Source organism: Natrix helvetica, assembly GCF_964273705.1.
Source record: "Natrix helvetica genome assembly, chromosome: Z".
Classification (NCBI taxonomy): Eukaryota; Metazoa; Chordata; class Lepidosauria; order Squamata; family Natricidae; genus Natrix; species Natrix helvetica.
Window position 1 is genome coordinate 103,050,919 of NC_138554.1, and position 20,799 is coordinate 103,071,717.

Here is a 20,799-nt window from a genome sequence, read left to right on the forward strand (position 1 = left end):
CCTTTTTCTTGAACATCAGGATGTAGCATTCTGATGAATTCATTGCTAAAACTAGCACTTATTTTTAAATAACACATATGCATATAAATTGGAATAACATATGTACTGTTCATATTACTTTCTAATCCATAATCTAGATTCTCTTCTCAGGTCTACAGACTTATACATCTGGGTGTTGTGGGGGAAAACAGATGAGCATTATGCTATTTTTCAGTATCCAAAATAAATAAGTAGTAGTCTTTTTTTAGCTGTGTCTTTTTTCTTCTTTCTAAGATGTCTCCCAGTTTCCAAATTACAAACAATGTAGATCTAATACAAGAATCACTGTAGATATCCATAAAAAGAATGAAATTCAAGATTTCTAGGAGTGTAGAATTTCAAATGCTATGGGAGAACTTGACAAATCCTGTGACTAGAATTAACATGGTAGAGTATGCCCACACTTTCTTCTTTACTGGCTACTTATCTACACAAAAGTGTGTGCTATCACTCCATTACACAAAGACTCAACTGTAATCTTAAGCAGTAGCTTTTCAGAAGGACCATACTATACAAATTCCTGATGTGTAGGTTGGCCCTCAGTCATACAATATATTTATCAGCACTTTTGGGTATTTCCAGTGACACTGCCAACAGCAGGCTGAAATAATTTGTCACTGTTGAATTTGCTTGGCAGTAAAATATTTTTTTAAAACCCAATTCGCATGTGTGCTGGTAAATAATATGGCTGAACACTCCAGAGTGCCAGATTAGATCACTAGTAAATTTTGAGGGTGCATCAGCTAAAATTTCTATTTCTAAGGCATTCTTTATCCTTGTTGATCACAGTGGTAAAGCAATGTTTAAAAGAATAATATAGTGGGAAGAACATTTTTTCATATAAGTAAAGTTTTAATATAAACATGGATACATTTTGGATAAAAAAATGGCTTGTCTCTCTATAACATTTACTTGCCCAATAACTCTTTTATTGAATCACTAACAAAGTATTTCATGTCATTCAGCAACAAATAGGTGCACATAAATGAAAATGCTGACTATTTTGTTTTCTAAAAATAAATATTGTTGGCACTTTTAGCCCAAAAATATCTTTAAGGTCAGCCATTCAATGATGCAGTTCACATGGGATTAAGATTTCTTGATTTCAGTGATATTTTAAAGGAATCTTGAATTTCGTTGAAATCTTTCAGATGTGTGCCTTAAAATACAATGAAGAAAGCTTTACATTTAAAAAAAATGAAAGCTCTACAAATTTCTATCCAAGCTTTATATGATTTCTGGAGAATTATGGGTGGTGCTGTTACACCTATGGTTGGTTCCATTTTACATTGCCACTATATAAATGAAATTTGTAATATTCATATAAAACAGTTGTTTGATACAGAAGAATCGGTGAAATAATAAAATTAATCCTGCTCTGTGGAATGGCATTGTCCCATTACATCTGGAAAGTACTATGTATGTGCCCTGAATGTGTGTCCTTCACTTCCAAGTTTGAGGCCAAAACCTTTTTCTGTTCTCTGAAATGTCCTTTCCTTTCCTGATATTCAGAATGTTTGCTCCTAGCAGCTATGTGAATGCCAGACAGAGAACAAAGTTGGAATGAGTTGTTTCTATCCTCTGTAGAACTTTTGGCTATGGATATTCTGAAGATGGCATATGGTTCATATCCTAATCTTGTACTTTCACAGATTTCTTATTCCATACACATGTCTATCCCATATGCTTATTAATATAATCCATGGAATATGTATAGGCATATAGGAAATGTTTCCTGAATTTTGTCTAAATAATTAATTCAGCATTATTATTGCTGTTTTCCTCCACATATATTAGTGATTTTTTTCGCCACCACTTTGTGCAGATTATATTTTTTTATGACACCTAATAGAACGATTAGATATTAGTTCTACCATTAGAAAAGCTGTTTTGCTGTGTGTGACTGTTTAAACACAACCCCTTCTGCAACAGTTTAAATTAAGTGTGCGTTTTTTCTTGGATCCGGGACACACATAAAGGGTTGATACCTAATTCTAGGACAAGACACAAACATTTTCAGGAAAACAGGGATTATGTTTGTATTCCTGGATTAGGGAAGCATCTTTGACCTTCAAGTACAGTGCAGACTCTCCCTTAACTATTTTGGTACTTTTACAACTATATTTATTATAAATGTTGGTGAATCCTAATAATTTGAAGGACTGAAGATAGAGTCGAAACTAGCACATAGAGAATGAAAACAGCATTAAAAGAATTCTATATCTTGGTTGCTTCAATGCTGAAGATACCAGTTTATTTTTTTAAAGGCAATTAGTTTCCACACTACTCTATTTTATCTACTTAGATTTAATAGTTGAAGGTGGAGTGGGACCTATAAGATTCAGCATTAAAAACTCTAGTTGCTTTCCTGCAATTTCTGAATGCATGCCCCTTTGCTTGGATCCAGGCTCTATGGAATAAACCACCTGCCTCTGATGTGACAATAGGAGTACAAGGATGATACCAAAAAAATCAATAGCAGCAAATTTCATTATAGGAAATAGAAGTTTATTTTATTCTCTAAAGAACTATGATGGTTAAAAGATAGGGAGAATGGAGTATTGACATGAGAGATTTGCCACCCTTGGGAAGCAAACAACCTGGTTGTAACTGTAATGAAGAATTAATTAAGATGATAATGTTTATCTGAAGTATTAACACAAAATTTTTGAACACAAAAAAGTTGGTTCCTGAGAAAAAAAGAGAATTTTATTTTTCATTTAAAGTATCTAGGAATGCCAGTGAAGATAAAACATGGAATGAGTATTTATAATTGTATCATGAATTTTGAACAAAGAATGTGAAATCTAGTTACAGAAACGTGAGGGTTTTTTCATTTAGCATAGTTGAATTTCAATAACAAAATTGAGGAAGTTGACTGAAATTTAGTAACATGACTGAAATTTAGTCACATAATTAAGACTCCATCAGTGAGTCTTAATTATGCCAAAGGCTGAAATGAAGATAAACAAAAATAACAACAAGCAAAAGAATTGCATTTGATTTTATTCAATGCAACAAACAAGCAGAAATGATTTAAAGTCCTTAACATACATTTCCTGAAGCACTAAGAATTATAGTCGCAATTGTAGTAGCAGCTAGAACTTTCATGCTAGCTTACAGAAATAGCTATTTCATTTCATTGTAAACAACTGTAGTTTATCAAATAGTTTTTCTCAATCTTGTTCACATCTAGCCTTTGATGACTGGGAGTTATGGTAATGAGGACCAACATATATGAAAAACAGAAGAGGACTGCCATAGTTGCAGATTGAAATTGTTAAATATACAAAATCCAAACTGCTATAAAATTTAGTGTAATATATTTTCACAATATGCATAGTTTAATAATGTCTTGAAATGCAGCATGAAATACTTTTTAAAATTATTAACTTTTACGATGTGACATTGCAATCTGTTCCCTTAATATTCCAACCCTCAATTTTATTCATAGTTGAAATGCTGAAAATTACTTCTAATTGTTGTCATCCTTTGTATGCATGGTACACCAATCAAAGAAAATGGAGGTGTGTGTGTGTGTGTGTGTGTGTGTGTGTGTGTGTGTGTGTACGTACGTACAGAGTATACAGGCAGGGAAAAAACCAAACCAAACCCAGAATGTTTGTTTGAATTTTAAGAATATGCATAGCTAATGAAAATGTTAAAATTTTAGGATTCCTTAAATATATATATTGTTTAAATGCAACAGTTTGCTGAAAACATATTGTGTAATCACTAAATTTTATAATTATTATTTTTCATAGAGCAAGTGATTAGGCTTGCTCTATGAATAAAAAACAAGGTGCATAATACTTGAAAGGGACTGATTCACGAAATGTATTGGTCTAAGTGAAACACTCTTTCTTGAGTTATTAGAATAACCATGTCCTCTAGAACAGTGTTTCTCAAACTTGGAAATGCTAATATATATATGGACCCCCACCTCCCAGAATTCTCCATATAGCATACTAGCTATGAATTCTCAAAGCTGACATCTACACATCTTAAAGCTGCCAAGAAACACTGCTCTAGAATATTGGATGTACCTTATTTGAAGGCAGCTCATACAGGTAGTGCTCGACTTATAATCATTCATTTAGCAACTGTTCAAAGTTATAGCAGCCCTGAAAAAAGTGACATATCCATATTCAATCTTTGCACTTATGATTTTTGCAACATCCCCAAAATCACATAATCAAAATCTGGATGCTTGGCATCTGGCATGTATTTATGACAGTTTCTGCATCTCAAGGTCATATGATTATCATTTGTGACTTTCCCAGATAGATTCCAACAAGCAAAGTCAATTGGGGAAGCCCAATTTGTTTAATGACTGGATGATCCACTTAACAACTGCAATGATTCATTTAATAACTATGACAAAAAGGTCCATAACATTAGACACAATTCATTTAACTAACTTGCTTTGCAATGGAAATTCTGATTCCAATTTTGATAGGTAATGACTGCATGTATTGTATGTGCATGTATGTATACGTTAACTATTTCATTCCATTAGCAGTCCCAGTGGAAGTGTTGACTATATATGTGCACAAATGAACACATATTAGGAAAAGCTTTTGAAGAAACTGCTGGTAGCCACTTTAACTCTTTTAGGAGGGACATAAGTTGTTTTTCTTTTGAATTCTAATATTTTATGGAATGAAATGTTATTCATACATAAATATTTAATAATTGACAGGACGTGGAACAACAAATTACAAAAAGTGACTTTAGATTGGTACGGGTGTTAAATGCTTTGTGTCTGAAATGTTTGGACCTCAAAATGGGTTGTTCCAACCATTTGTTGATGTACAAATGCTCCTAATTCAAGATCAAGACATCTATTTTGTATCTGAAGCAGAACTGTTTCAAATTTGAAACACTTCTGCAATGGTTCAAACTTCCATATTGCAACACAAATAATTCGAAATGTTTCGCATCTCCCTATCTGTTAATAATACAAATGGATATGATATTGTGAATGATTTATCCAAAATAATTTTTCCAAAGTAAAATAATTTTAATTTTTTATAATGTGTATACACTTACCACAATGAGATTTTTTTAATATTTTTACTAACATTTTAAATGATTTATTTAGAATCTTTTTCATCAGGAATGGCACACAAAGAAAGAGTTTCCAGGATAGCTGTATTAAATTTTCTGAAGGAAAAATATGAGGAAACTTGTGGCACTTTAGAGGCTACTATATTCATTACTGCCTAAGCTTCATTCATCTATTTCAGCAGATGAGAGGTGACTGCTGACCATGAGTTAATAGGTTTTCCCTGTAGGATATTCAGCTTTTTATAAAAATAAAAACACTATACAGTCCTGCCCAACTTGATATCTGAGCGCTTCTCCTTAGGAAGATTTTGTTTAATAGTTGATATCAGTCCAGAAAACATGTAACATCCCACAAATGTTGTTTTAGGAATTACTTGAAGAAGTTGATCTTATCATGTGACAATATGCAAAGGGATGTGTTTTGTTGTAGTGTAATTTACTGGGTAAATAAGACATGACTATTCCTATTGATTTGAATGAATTTGAAATATTTGAAATATTAACAATTTGTCCTATACTGGAGGTGTTAGTTGTTAATGTGTGATTTTTAAAAAAATAAGCTTAAAATGGTCACCTTGTATTTCTTGACTGTAAATTCCTCAGGATTACCATCAATTCTATAATATTTCATGAGCAAATAAATTTCTTCCATACTAATTTTTAAAACATTTGGAGTCAAACCGTATCCAAAGTTAAAAACTTTGAATAACTAGAATCAAAATTCGGGAAAACTGGTATTTATTTATACTACATTTTTCAAGATGATGCAATGGTTGATGCACAAGTTAAGACAAATGTGATGAGGAGAAAATGAACATGCACAGATAATTTTTCCATATGTTTTACAATGTGTGATGGTTAATGTGGAATCACATAACAAACCAGAAATAGACTTTGTGTAATTTAAAATGGGGAATAAAATCATGGTTCTAAATCCATTGTTTGAACAGTAATAAGCAAATGCCAATATCAAATAAAAAGAACTAGCTTTAGGAATTAATCAAATTTACACAAAGTCAAGTAGATGAAAGGAAATCATTTGAGAAAAAAATCTTTATTTGTGAAAGAAATATATAAATTTGTATTAGGTAAAATAGGGAACATACAAACAAAATATTTTACAACACAAACAAGAAATCACCAAAAGTGTAAATTATAATAAGTACAATAGATTTTAAATGTGGTAATAAAAAATAAAATTTCTTAAACCCAGTTTTCTCTTTTCACTTGTTTCAGGTAATTTTTGGAAAAATTAAATAGCATAGAAATCAGTTGGCTAGAATGGGATATGTTTTTTCAACTGCATTATAAAAATACCTTTCTTTCTTTCTAGTTATATGTACTTTTGAAACATTTTATAGAAAACCTATGTTCAGGTTCTTATCTAAATAAAATATAGAATATACTTTATATGCCTTCTTTATATAAACATATAACATTATACATATTATATGCCTACTTAAGGAGTTTTGTTCAAGAAAGAATAGCTTCCAAAGATGTATTATATTCTAAAATTTCATAATGGTCTGTCTCTACATAATATTAATGGAAATACTGTAGCTGGTCTCTTACTGGGGAAAAAAAATATGTCCCCAAAGTTCAACAATGAATTAAAAGCTTATATCTCTTCCTCCTCCTGTAGCACATGTTTAAGAAGTTGAATGGTGGAGTTGAATGGTGAAGGACCTCCTGAATGGTGGAATTCTCCGTTTTAGATTTAGTAAATAAAACTGCTTGTGGGGCAGATATTGAGAAGTGGGGGGAATAGCACCAAATAAACAATCTAAAGTCTAAAGAAAATAATAAACCAATATATGTCACTGGAAAAGGCAACAGTTGTGGTATAGGTATATAGTTTAGAATTTAGAACTGTTTCACAGATTACCATTTTCTTATCCTGGTATTTCCACTGTAAAAGAAACTCATGTACACCATAGAAGTTCTGCCTTTTTTTCTGTGCTTACATATGATGAATTAGGTAAATATCTACATTTGTGACAAGAAATAACATGGATGCATATAAACCTTATGCTATGAATTTTGTCCACTGTAAGAAAATAATCAATTATAAAAACATTGTATTTGCCTATCTTATGTGTATAGGTATATACATTTATAGACGCGCACTCACATTAAAAATGTTAGTCTGTACACATTGCAAACTTTTATAATGTTTTTTTTTAAAAAAATAAGGTTAGAATGTAAATACTACAAGCTTATATTAGAGGAATATTCTTCATTTGGCAAAATACTCTTGTTAAAAAGTATATTGAATCTTAAAATACCTTAAAATATAAACAATATAACAGAAAATTCAAAATTCACTCCAGGTCAATCCTGACTATGTATAAAGGGATGTTAATACAATGAATCTTTAGCTAAACAGGAGTAAACTACAACAGAGTAAACATATCAAAAGGAAATAGAAAAGGAAATGTTTCACTGGAAAACTTCCTTAACAATTTCCCTATTCACCGTGCTATTTTCTCTTAACATAAATCAACTTACAGAGTGCCCTTTTTTTATTCTCAAAACAGAGAATAAAACATTAGCCTCTGCTTCTCTTTGCTCTGTTCTTACATTCCAAGTGCATGAATTACTTGGACTTCCTGTTTCCACAAGGCACTTCTGTCTACCTCCATACCATTATTATTCTTCAGGAAAAAAGAAGTGACTGACATAGCTCTGAGTTAAGTCAGAAACTGTTTGTACTGCATATCAAATTATCTCAATGATATAGCATTTGATTAAATAGGAATCTGAATAATCACAGAAGCATCTATGCTTTTCAGAATGTCCCCGGTTTCTTTCAGGGACTGTGTTCTGTGTAATGAATGGTTGTTGCCTTTTAAACAAAGAACAAAGTGGATTCCAAACATACTGACACTGTCATTAGCATGTAAACCTTTCTGCTATAGTGTGTGCTGTGCTGTCATTTGAGAACAGGTCAGCTAACAAGAAAAGATCTAATAATTTAAAAGTTAGGTTCCTTGCTACAAATACCTTCAAATGGAATAGAGAAAAAAAATCACATAAAGTTAATGAAAATGGAGAGGAAGAAAATTCATTTTAAAAAGTACATTCAGTTTTTTGTATTAGTTTTCTACATTGGTTCCCTCATATTATATACAAAGCTCAGATTACTGGTATTTGGACCAGTATCTGTGTAACAAAGGAAAGATTTATCTCCCTTTAACAGTATGTAGGGCTACTAGTGTACATATACAAAATGAATAAATTGTACATTAGGCAATATCAAAAAAGGCTTAGAGAAAGGCAAGAATGAATATAAAAAGCACAAATCTCAGGTTTGGTCAGTAGTTGCTGATCTCCACAGAAAATTTATACAACAATGAGTTCCTTTCCGCTAGATCTAATAAGGCAGAATCCACTGTAATTAATATGGCTTCTACTAATTACTAAAAGGTGTATATACAATAGCAAGAATTCTTTAATTTAACAAGCACCTTTTCACTATACTTAAAGTATGGGCACATCTATGTTCTTAATTATGCTGAATGTTAAATTGCATAACTCTTTGGGATTCTGAGGATGGAAAAAATAATAAACATTCTTTTTATCAGGAATTTTAAAATGTTAACATCATTGTACTCAAATAATCACTTTAATGATAAAATCTGGAGCTAAATCTGTGCCTATTACCTGTTGCATAAAAGCAGACTGCTTCCCAGATTCCATTTGCTGATTTTGAATACCACCATCACTGTCCTTTGGTTCCTCTTTCACCTTCACAGCTCCAAAAGGTTGTCCCAAGTTGTGCAAAGAAATGTTACTGCTGTCATCCCTAATGCTGACACCAACAGGGGCAGCTCCTTCTTCCTGCATCAAATGCTCTCCTTGAAGCTCTTCTTCAGCTTCTTCCAAACTGCCAGGTTGTTTTAATTGTTCTATGGACTTAGAAAGCATCTGAAATACAGAACAGGAATTGGATGAAAGGAGTAAACAGAGAAATATAAAGATAAAAAGCCACTTGGCTCAATGTTTTACAATGGGATTAGATGAGCAATTTGTAGCACAATAATTTCATAAGAATAAGCCACTTTAGATCTTTCAAATATAAAGTACTTAATTTGCAGTGGACAATAAAACTGAAACTTGCATATTACAGCAAAATACACATTTTGCATTTGTTGCATTGAAAAAAACTGTACAATAATGTATATGTAAGAAATCCATTACAATATATACACAATTATATCCATACACTTGTTAAGCCAAGTTCATAAATATCAAGATGTCATATCATATCATATCATATCATATCATATCATATCATAGGAAACATATTAATTTTTCTCATGTTTTTACTTTTAAATATAGCATTTTCTGTATTGGTGTTCCATCCCAAGTAAGAAATGCATTAGCTATAAAATCATTAAATTATGAGCTTAAAATTGCATAATGACATAACTGATCAGACTTTGAAGATTTCAGGATGGCTGATGGAAGCGCATGGCACAATGCGGGTTTTTCCGGTAGTTTGCCATCTCCAACTGGCAGGAGTAACAACGTATCTATTAGAGCAGGGGTGTCCAAACTTGGGAACTTTAAGACTTGTGGACTTCAACTCCCAGAATTCCCCAGCCAGCTGGCTGGGGAATTCTGGGAGTTGAAGTCCACAAGTCTTAAAGTTCCCAAGTTTGGACACCCCTGTATTAGAGTCTGGAGCCAGAAACAACAGAGCTTTCCCTAAGTCCACTTGCTCCTTGATGTCCTCTACCCTTTGTCACAAGGCTTGTTTTGCTTGGTCGTAATCCAACTATGATTTAGGGTAAAATAAGCTTAGCAGTTTGGTTTCAAATTCTAAATATTAATTTTATTTTAAATGTACTATATTTATTGGATGGTTTATAATAAATATAGTAGCTTTAAAATACAATCTAGAGTTTTTCGGTCCTCTGTCTTTACAGACAACTGTGTAGAGACAATGGGGAATAATGGAAAAGGATTAATTAGTGTGTGTTTGATTAATATCATGTTAGATAAATTCAACATCTTTTGTAACAACTCTGAAGGAGAAAACAGATAATTATTTTTCTATTTATACTTGGCTAACTTCATACTAGTTAACAATATTTATATAAACTTTATCTTAAAGTTATCAGAACACTCGGTTTTCAGATTGCATCAGTCATTTCTTAAATATAGCAAACTGACATTGGCTTTCCTTTATTCTTTTAGTCATTATAAGTGAACTCTTTGCAAAGTTGACAGTCTTGGGCTGTTGGTATTTATGTTTACTAGTTGCAATTATATATGAATGAATTAATGAAGAAAATCCAAGAAGAAAATTAAAAGATCGGTAATAATTTCAATCGCGATCCCAGATTTGCTTCTGAAAACAAGAGTACATTTGGATAAGAGCAAGGAATTGATCTCTTCTAGTGTGATGATAAAACTCAAGATAGAAGCTGTACAAGGAAACACACATTCTCCAATTGCTTCCAAAACTACTGCAATGTATCAGGTATGTAAAGGAACTAGCTGCTTATCTTCAGAATGGACAAGATATTCAGACATTTGAAACATCTGTTGCTGAGCCACCAGAAATGGTTGCTGCTGACTGGTCAGTTGAAAAATACAAGCTGAAACATCTGTGTGACAGATAATCATCTACAGCTACATGAGTCACTGATGCTGGACCATCTGTAAAACATTCCATATGCCAGTTGCTCGGCATCAGGTGGGTTACCCTTAAAGAAAATCCAAGAGAGAATGAGATCCAGATTACAGCACAGTTAGGAAACATATTTATTTCCTCACTGTACTCCTTCTGCATGCTTTCAAGTTCAAAGTGGATTTTTTTTCTTCTGTGATGCATTATAGTGCTATTCTTGCAGACCTGATAAGGCAGATGTTGCAACCCTCATGTGACATCTGGCATAGTTCACATAAAGAGCACATTTACAGCAACTTTAGCACTGATACATGAAATAAATTCCAAGCTTTTTTTTGTAAACCTACATAATAGATTTATATATGCAAGTGAATTTTCATAACATGTGCACATATAATATTCACATACAGAGAAAGTAAGCACCGATGTCTGTTTAATCAACCCAACAGTAATATTTCCCCAATAACATATTGTGCATCACTGAAGAAATTTAGATCATTTCACTGCTGAAATATCCTTCATTTAAAAAAAAAACATTTCAGCTTCACCAAATATAACTGACTACTTCCTTTCCATACAATTGTCACAAGATGTCTCTAGCTCCCAGTCAGAAATCGAGGGGAAGAAACCCATATGGCTGTGGTAGGAAAGCAACTGGAGATCAACCTAATTTTGTAGAAGTGGGCAGGAATCAGGGATGCATTTATTTCTTTCCTAGCAGCTGTAAAGGATGGAGAAACTGACAACTCAAAACAAGCACAAAGAAAAAGCTGGAAAAAACTGAAAAATAGTGCATTGTTTTGACCAAAGAGGCCAACCAGGCCATTAGATAGTCTCTAGGAAAGAATAGAATCCTATATTCATAAGATAGAGCAGTGTTTCTTAATTCTGGAAACTCCAACAAGATGTGTGGAATTCTCAACCAGCATGGCAGTTCACATGTCTTCAAGTTGCCTGATATTACCAATAGTAGCACATGGCAAGTGACAGGATAAATCAGGTTATTGGCCTCAGCTCCTATTGAATAATACCCCAAAGGATATCTGATTACATAATTTTAAAGATATGTTTGACAATTGAGAATACAGCATAGAAATTTTAGCAAGTATATTTCTAGATCAGTGGTGGGTTCCGGATCCAGTTTCAACCAGTACGGTTGGAACGGGCCCGGTGTCACCCACATGGATGCACGTGGCATGAGCGCACATGTGCACAGCACACGCATGCATCGTACCTGCCTGCAACACCTCTGCACGCCTCCGCGATGCTCCAGGTGCTCGGTGGAGCATCGCACAGGCACCGTACGCACCAAAGGATTAAAGGACAGGTAAGGAGCTTGGGTGGGCAGATGGGCCATCCGGAGCACCGTACCGGAAAAGTAGCCGGTGCTCTGGGTAGGGTCCGGTACGCCCATACCGGGCGTACCCCCTGCAATCCACCACTGTTCTAGATACTCAATAGGAAGAAAAAAATCATGACTCTCCAAAAGATTTTAGCAATCTTCATATGCTTCAAAAATGATTTGGAATAAGGAGGTTGCACCTTCTGCAAACACACTTGTAACACCATTTATTTTTTCCAGGCTTCCACGTGTGCCTGAAAAAAGTATGCAAAGTTGAATCTTTGTTAAACTGAAATTGTCAGGCAACATCAATAAATAATGAAAAAGTGCTGTGCCCATTATCATGTAGAGCCTGAAGCACTCTTTTTCAATCATTTCTGAAGCATTCACATTCCTGGTAATATCTATACTTTACTATTTTATAAAATCACTCAAATATTTCTAGATAATTTATTATTTATAATCTTCCACACTTCTATAATAATTTAAAATTATTTGAAATTTATTTCTATTATCTGTTTTGAATATTTTTTAATAAGAAAAGTCCATAGAGATTTTCAGTCATCCAGGTCATGGTTGTCCCAAAGATGCTTTTTCAGGAGGCAACTGGACTTTCTTGTTTTTTTCTTTGAAGATGTTTTACTTCTCATCTTTTGTGCAATCAAAATCTGGTTTGATTGCATACTATCTTTCCTACCTTTTTGTTTTTATTTCTTCGCATGTTTCTTGTCCCAAAGGTACTTTTTCAGGAGCAACTGGACTTTCTTGTTTTATTTTTTTAAAAGATATTTTGCTTCTTATCCAAGAAGCTTCTTCAGCTCTGACTGAATGGTGGGGGATGGAAGGATTTATATTCCTTGCAGAGTGGGTCACAAAGAGTAACCTTTAGAGGTACCTCCAAGTGCTTCAATGATCCTCTGGATGCGAATAACCAGCTGTCTGCAAGGAATATAAATCCTTCCATTCCTCACCATCTAGTCAGAGTCGAAAATGCTTCTTGAATGAGAAGCGAAATGTCTTTTAAAAAAACAAAACAAGAAAGTCCACTTGCCTCCTGAAAAAGTACCCTTGGGACGAGAAACATGTGAAGGAATAGAAACAAAAAGGTAGGACAGAGAGTATGCAATCACACCAGGCTTAAGAAATTTAGAATCTTATTCATCATCTTAATTATTTTAATATTTATAATTGAAAAGAAGTAGATGTTGCCTTTGAAATGAATATAGAGTTAAAATATGCAATTGTACATACTGAAATTTAATCTTCAAAAAGAAGTTTTACTACCAATTTTATGTGAGTGGAAAATTGGTCTTTTAATCTGAATTTGAATAATCATTTATTTAAACATCCAAATATAATATAAGGATTATATCAAGAAATATATAGTCCCCTGAGCTAGAAATATAGTTCTTTAATAAAGAATGTATATATTTGAATTAACGACAAGATTAAATTTTGTATAATTACATATATTTTTTCTTTATAAACCAGTGTTTGCAAGTTATTAAAATGCAAAAGAAATTAGCTTTCAATTTTTTGTATCCCAGAAATTACAAGGAATTTGCATGTCCATTTAAACCAGGGATGCCAAATTCAAGGCCCGTGGGCCGGATCTGGCCCATGGATTGTTTACATCTGGCTTATGGGGCCATCCTGGAAACAGTGAAGGACTGGCCTGTGGTGCCTCTGCCAGTGAAAATGAAGGTTGGGGGCTGCATGTGACCCCCCCCCAAAGCTCAATTTTCTCTGCCTGAGGGGTAGCAAAACAAACTAAAAGCAGAACAAAACAAAAGGAGAATGTTTCCCCTTTTGCATTTGAGCATCCAAGAAGGGACAGGAAAAGAGAAAGGTAAAGAGGAAAGACAAAGAAAAAGATGGGAAGATCGGAAGAGAAAATGAAAGAAAAAGAAGGAAAGAGAGGAAGGAAGAAGAAAGGCAAATGAAGAGGGAAGGAAAAAGAAGAAAAGGAAGGAAGAAAGGTAGGAAGGAAGGAAGGAAATTATAATGAGAGGGAGGAAGGATCTGGGGGAAGTCCTGCCGTAGCATTTGGCCACCACAGGTGGCCCCAACACAAGTGACATGAGCTGGCCATGTTCACCCTGGCCACACCCACCTGCCCCCTCAAGATCAAACACAAGTCTGATGCGCCCTCAATGAAATCAAGTTTGACACCTCTGATCTAAACAGTGGCAATGGGCACGGAGAGAAAAAGAGAAAGAGAGAGGAGAGTTTTACTCAACATGAAGATCTAAGTAAACTGACTACTGAATGCAGTACACAGATAAAGTCACAAACTTTACTCCAAGTGTCAACCGTCCTAAAATAAAACTTTCCTGCTGTTCTTGAGATTAAATAGCCATGTAGGTATTCAAAGAACAAAAGACCCAAATGGACCAACTAAAAGGAGCAAACTAAGGGACTGTAAAGATAAATTAGGTTGCATGCTCTCTCCAAAGTACTCTAAGAAGCATGACATAAATTCCTAACGGACATAATTTATACTAGTCAGTTTAGCTAAAAGCAATATTATGTACAGATCCATCCATGCATTTAATCATTTCTGGCAGTAAGCAGCTGTTTATTTAAATATTGAAAACAGATAGTGTTTTCTTCTTTCAACCTGAATAAAATCCATTTAGAGAAATTGTCTTCATTAAGTAAAAATTAATATTTTATAAAAATAGCAATACCAAAGCAAATATTGCTATAATAACTCAAAAATATCTAGTGTAGATGATTAAGAATCATGTGAATTACAAGATGAAACAATTATTTATTGATAATCTTGACTTCTTTACAATTAAGAGTTCCACACCATACTGTAAGATTGCAGTTCACTTCAAATATTAGGAATCTGCCATAATATTCAAAGGCTTTGGGATAGCTCTACAAATATGAATGTTGTTACAATCTTGAGGATGGATTTTTGCAATTTACTCAAGGCGTTTTCCTGACAAGAAATCATGGGCTGTAACTTTAGGAACCCCTGGATATGGAACCCAAACTAATAAAAAGAATAGAAGAGTTTGGTGAGGTGCCAGGACTCAAAATAAACAAGGAAAAGACTAAGATGTTGACAAAGAATCTCACAACTAAACAGAAAAACGAATTAACTGAAAAGATGGACATGCATATAACTGAAAAAAGTTAAATATTTGGGAATCTGGTTAATAGCAAGATGTACAATTATTAAAGAAGATAACTACATTAAATAAAGACAGACTTGGAAAAATGGAGAAATCTACAGTTGTCGTTGGTCAGAAGGATAGCCGCAACAAAAATGAATATTCTATTGAAATTACAATTTTTATTTCAAGCAATTCCAATAAAACTAGGGAAAAAGTTTTTTGAGGACCTAAACAAATTGATTTTAAAGTTTATCTGGCAAGGCAAAAAAACAAGAATCAAACGGAAAATGTTACAAGAGACCAAAAATAAGGGGGAGGGGGTGGACTACCAGGGGAGCTATATTACCAGGTTTCAGTGCTCACATGAGCAAAAGAGTGGCTAAACTTGAAAAACAAAAGAATATTGACTTAGAAGGACATGACTTACAATTGGGATGGCACGCATTTACATGGTATGGGAAAGTAAAATACATAGATACATCAAAAGGCATTATATCAGGAATGCTCTGCTCTCAGTATGGGGAAAAAAACCAGAAACATTACATGAAAATACTAGTCTGGCTATCTACAATAGAAGCGCTAATACATCCAAATGCTCTTGAACTGGAAAAAATCATAAAGTATAAAGATATCCTAAACGAACAAGGGCATTTAAAATCAAAACAGGAACTAAAAAAAAGGAATCAATTTGGACTTGTGGCCATATATCCAAATACAAACGAGATACAAGAAAGATTCAGAAATATATGGATTCTGTAAAGAACTCTTAGAACTAGGTCATATATTTCTAGGGACAGACGATAAAGAAAATAAATTATATAGCTACTTATTGAATTTTAGAATGGAAGAAGAACATATAAAAGAAACCATGATAGTATGGGCCAAAATTTTTGGATATACTATAGAAGTAGACAATTAGCAAAAGCTTTGGGAAAGATACTATAAACTAACTATGACAACAGCATATAAAGAAAACCTTTACAAAATATTCTACAGATGGCGTTTGCCACCAGCAAGAATGGCAAAGATGTTCCAAAACACATCGCTAGCATGCTACAAATGTAAACAGATACCAGGTTCCTATTACCATATGTGGTGGACATGTCCAATGGCAAAAAAAAAAAAAATTGGTTAAAGTTAAAAAGGTGGTTAGAAGAAATGGCAAAATTTCTTTAGGTATATTACTGGGAAAATATAATAAAATAATTACATATTTAATATTATATGTGGTAATGGCAGAAAGAATTATGTACATACAAAATTGTAAAAACATAAATATACCAATAGATGAAAAGAAAATATTAGACTGTGCTAAAATGGAAAGGTTAACAATGAAAATTAAGGATAAAGACGAAACAGAGTATTATTTAACTTGGGACCTACTTTATAAATGGTTAGAGAAGAGAAGAGAAGCAGAAGTTAGTAATTTATAATTAAGAATGATAAATAAAATAAAAGTGTATGTACATATCAGTGGTGGGTTCCGGATTCCGGTGCAACCGGTATGGTCAACGGGGCAAGGCGTCCACCACATGCATGCGTGCAGCGCGTGCGTAAGCGTACTTACCGCCCGTGACTCTTCTGCGATGTTCCAGCTGCTTGGTGGAGCATCACACAGGCACCGTACGCTCCATGCGCGTGCACGGAAGCCCCGATCAGCTCAAATACAATTAAGGAGCGCGGGTGGGAGGGTGGGCCCTGCAGAGCACCATACTGGAACTGTACCTGGTGCCCCCAGCAGGCACTGGTACGCCTGTACTGGGGCATATCGGTCGTATCCCACCACTGGTATGTTTGTATGTATGTATATATACCTACATAAATACATACCTACATGTGAGTGTGTACACCCACATACAGGTACACAAACACACACAGACACGTACTATAAGCAATATTATTGATGAATTATATTTGATTATGGATTAAATTGTATAGGATGATTAGAAGGGACAATTACATTGTATGTACTATTCTCATATTATGAGAATAATGGTTATAATTATGGTATGTATAAAACTATGTGTGTGTAAAAGAGATGTATTACAGACAGTACACTGCTATTGCAGAAATGGAAACATATATACCAAAGAAAAATGCATAATAAAAACTTTTTTTTTAAAGCAGTCTTAGGCAGTAGCTTTAGCTGCTGAGCCAAGAACAACTATTTGTTTTTGGTATCTATTTTATATCAATAAAATATCAACAGCCTCAGATATATAGATGATACCATTCTCATGGCAGAAAATGAAGAGAAACTGAAGAGCCTCTTGATGTGGGTGAAGAAGGAGAGTGCAAAAGTTGGTTTGAAACTCAACATTAAGAAAACTAAGATCATGGCATCCAGCTCTCTCAATTTGTGGCAAATAGATGGGGAAGAAATGGAGGTAGTGACAGATTTTATTTTCCTGGGCTCCAAGATCACTGCAGATGGGGACTACAGCCAAGAAATTAAAAGACGCTTGCTCCTGGGGAAGAAAGCTATGGCAAATCTAGACAGTATACTAAAAAGCAGAGATATCACCCTGCCAACAAAAGTACATATAGTCATGGCTATTGTTTTGCCAGTTGCAATGTATGGCTGTGAAATTTGGACCATAAGAAAGGCTGAGCACCAAAGAGTCGAGGCGTTTGAACTATGGTGCTGGAGAAGACTTCTGCAAGTCCCTTGGACTGCAAGGCAATCAACCCTGATTGCTCTCTAAAAGGCCAGATCCTGAAGATGAAACTCAAATAATTTGGCCACCTAATGAGAAGAAGGACTCATTGGAAAAGAGCCTGATGCTGGGAAAAATTGAGGGCAAAAGAAGAAGGGGATGACAGAGAATGAGGTGGCTGGATGGAGTCACTGAAGCAGTCGGAGTGAGCTTAAATGGACTCCAGCGGATGGTAGAGTCCAGGAAGGCCTGGAGGAACATCGTCCATGGGTTGCAATGAGTCGGACACAACTTTGTAACTAACAACAACAACCACCTTTTTTATAGACACTTGTGATACATGTCTTCTCTAGATTTATGTTCCAGGAGGACTAGGTTTCATATTTGTATCTTATAAAAGGGTAGATTTGCTCGAAGTTTTGTTGAAGTGCTCTTAAACTATGGCTGAAACTCAGCTTTACCTCATTTTATTGTAGAATTCAGGCAGATGTTTGAGATAGACAAAGGCAAATAAATTGGCAGTTAATTTGAACAAATGAGATGCTCTGGATAGGGAAATGGATTAATCTGGATTTTTTTAAAAAAAAACAGATCTTTGGTATTAAGTATCTGTACTCCATTGAATAATGAATACATGAATAATTCTAAGTGAATAATTTATAGTTCTCCTGAATTCAACTCTAGCATGGAAACTTCAGGAGGTCAAAAATAGTTTTTAGCAATCTAGACTAGGTCTTTTTGCCTTTGCAGATAATGAATAAATTTCAGTTGATCCAGAATACAAATTTTAATTTCATGTGATTTGAAACTGATAGAAATAGATAAGGAAAAGAATATTTGAATTCTATAAATACTGATTGAGAGTACAATCCAGTGTGTGCATGTAGGAAAAATACATGCTGGAGATCTTTCATTCAAATATACAAAACCATCCTCAGTTCTGTCAATTCAAGGGTGCATACAACTTGAAATGTGCAACATTGGAAATTTGTTGCTTAAAAATAAGAAAATAGAAAGATTATAATAGGATTCAAATTGGGTTATGATGTGGAAGAAATTGGATAGAATGTTACAGTACTTTTTCTTCTTTTTCTCACAATATGAGAAGGTGAATCTGAATCAGAGAGAGGCAAAGGGCTCAGATTGTGCTAGGAATATTTCACTTTTTTCCTAAAGGTCATGGCACACAGAAAATACTGGGAATTGAGGTAAGTTAATGCTTTCATCATCCTGACAAAAATAATGAAAGTTTATAGGTAGCACTAGGCTGACTTATACAGATTTTAGCAAACAAAAAAGAAATGAATCTTTGCACAGAACATCTAGTTTCAACCATATGATTACAGATGGCTATCTATTTTTGTGAGGGCAAAAGAAGAAAGGGATGACAGAGAATAAGGTGGCTGTCTGGAGTCACCAAAACAGTAGGTGTGAACATAAATGGACCCTGGGGGATTGTAGAGGACAGGAAGGTTTGGAGCAGGGGTGGGTTTCAACTGGTATGGAATGGTACGACCGTACCGAATGGTGAAATTTAGCATGCCTTCCTGTACCCGTTGGTCAGGAGGCCCCATATCGGAACACTCCCTCCCCTAATTCGCTCTTTCACTCACCGTGCCCATCCGCACCATGCTGCCGAAAAGTTCCCAGAAGAAGAACCAGAAGAATAAAACTGGTGAGTGGCTGGGGGGGGGAGGATATTGTGGAAGAGGTAAGTGGCAGAGAGTCTGCTAGAAGAGTGTGCATAAGCTGTGGGTTTAAAAAAATGCCTGAGTGAATCCAGGAAGAGGCAGAGAGGCTGGAAGATATTATAGAAACACACACTTCCAGCCCCTCTGCCTCTTCCCTCTTCCTGGATTCACTCAGACGTTTTTAAAACTCACAGCCTGTCACGCGCACACACGTCCAGCCCCTGGGCCTCTTCCCTCTTCCTGGATTCACTCAGATGTTTTTAAAACTCACAGCCTGTGCACAGCACACACTCTTCCAGCCCCTCTGCATCTTCTCTCTTCCTGGATTCACTCAGACGTCTTTAAAACTCACAGCCTGTCACATGCACAAACTTCCAGGCCTCCTGCCTCTTCCCTCTTCCTGGATTCACTCAGACATTTTTAAAACTCACAGCCTGTGCACACGCACACACTCTTCCACTCTTTTAAAAGCCTCTGAGTGAATCCAGGAAGAGGCACAGGGGCTGGAAGTGTGTGCATGTGCACAGGCTGTGAGTTTTAAAAATGCCTGAGTCAATTCAGGAAGAGGGAAGAGGCAGAGGGGCTGGAAGAATGTGTGTAAGATGGTCAGTAATGTTGAAGACCGACAAGGACAGCTTTATTTCCTCTGTAAGTACCTGCTTTATTGTTTTGTGTACTTATTTTATTCTTATTTAAGTAGTAAGTGCACAAAGTAATAAATTTTCTTTTTTTATATCTTCTTTTTGTAGGTCATTTTTTGGGGCAAAGAATTCAGTGACCTCGATTTGGCCACTCCCACCCAGTCACATGACTGCCAAGCTACTCCCACCTGGTCACATAACTGCCAAGCCACTGCCACTCAGTCACAGGACTGCCAAGCTAATCCCACCCGGTCACATGATCACCAATCCACTCCCACAAAACAGGCCACACCTACAGAATAGATTCTAAAAAATTTTGAAACCCACCACTGGCCTGGAAGAATGTTGTCCATGGGCTCGCGATAGTTCGGACACAACTTTGCAACTAACAAAAACAAAAATCATTTTTAAAAGAATGATAAAATAACAACTTATTGTTATTAGTCATCCTGACTATATTTTATGCCCTAGATCAGAGGCACTATGCCCCTTAATGCTAGGTACTAAAGTAGTAAAGCACTATAGTAATTACTGCTTGAAAGTTTATTTGGGGAAAATGGCTCCTGGGAAAAACAAATATGGGACCTGTCAGA

The 20,799-nt window shown here is 34.9% G+C and overlaps 1 protein-coding gene across 1 annotated transcript in view; it reads right to left on the bottom strand.

The window, feature by feature from the left end:
• HDAC9 (histone deacetylase 9) overlaps positions 1-20,799 on the bottom strand; it is a 506,624-nt gene that overhangs the window by 218,273 nt on the left and 267,552 nt on the right. The window contains exon 15 of the mRNA XM_081970663.1: positions 8,728-9,036. Within this exon, the coding sequence (XP_081826789.1) occupies positions 8,728-9,036 (309 nt within the window). The remainder of the gene's footprint in view (positions 1-8,727; positions 9,037-20,799) is intronic.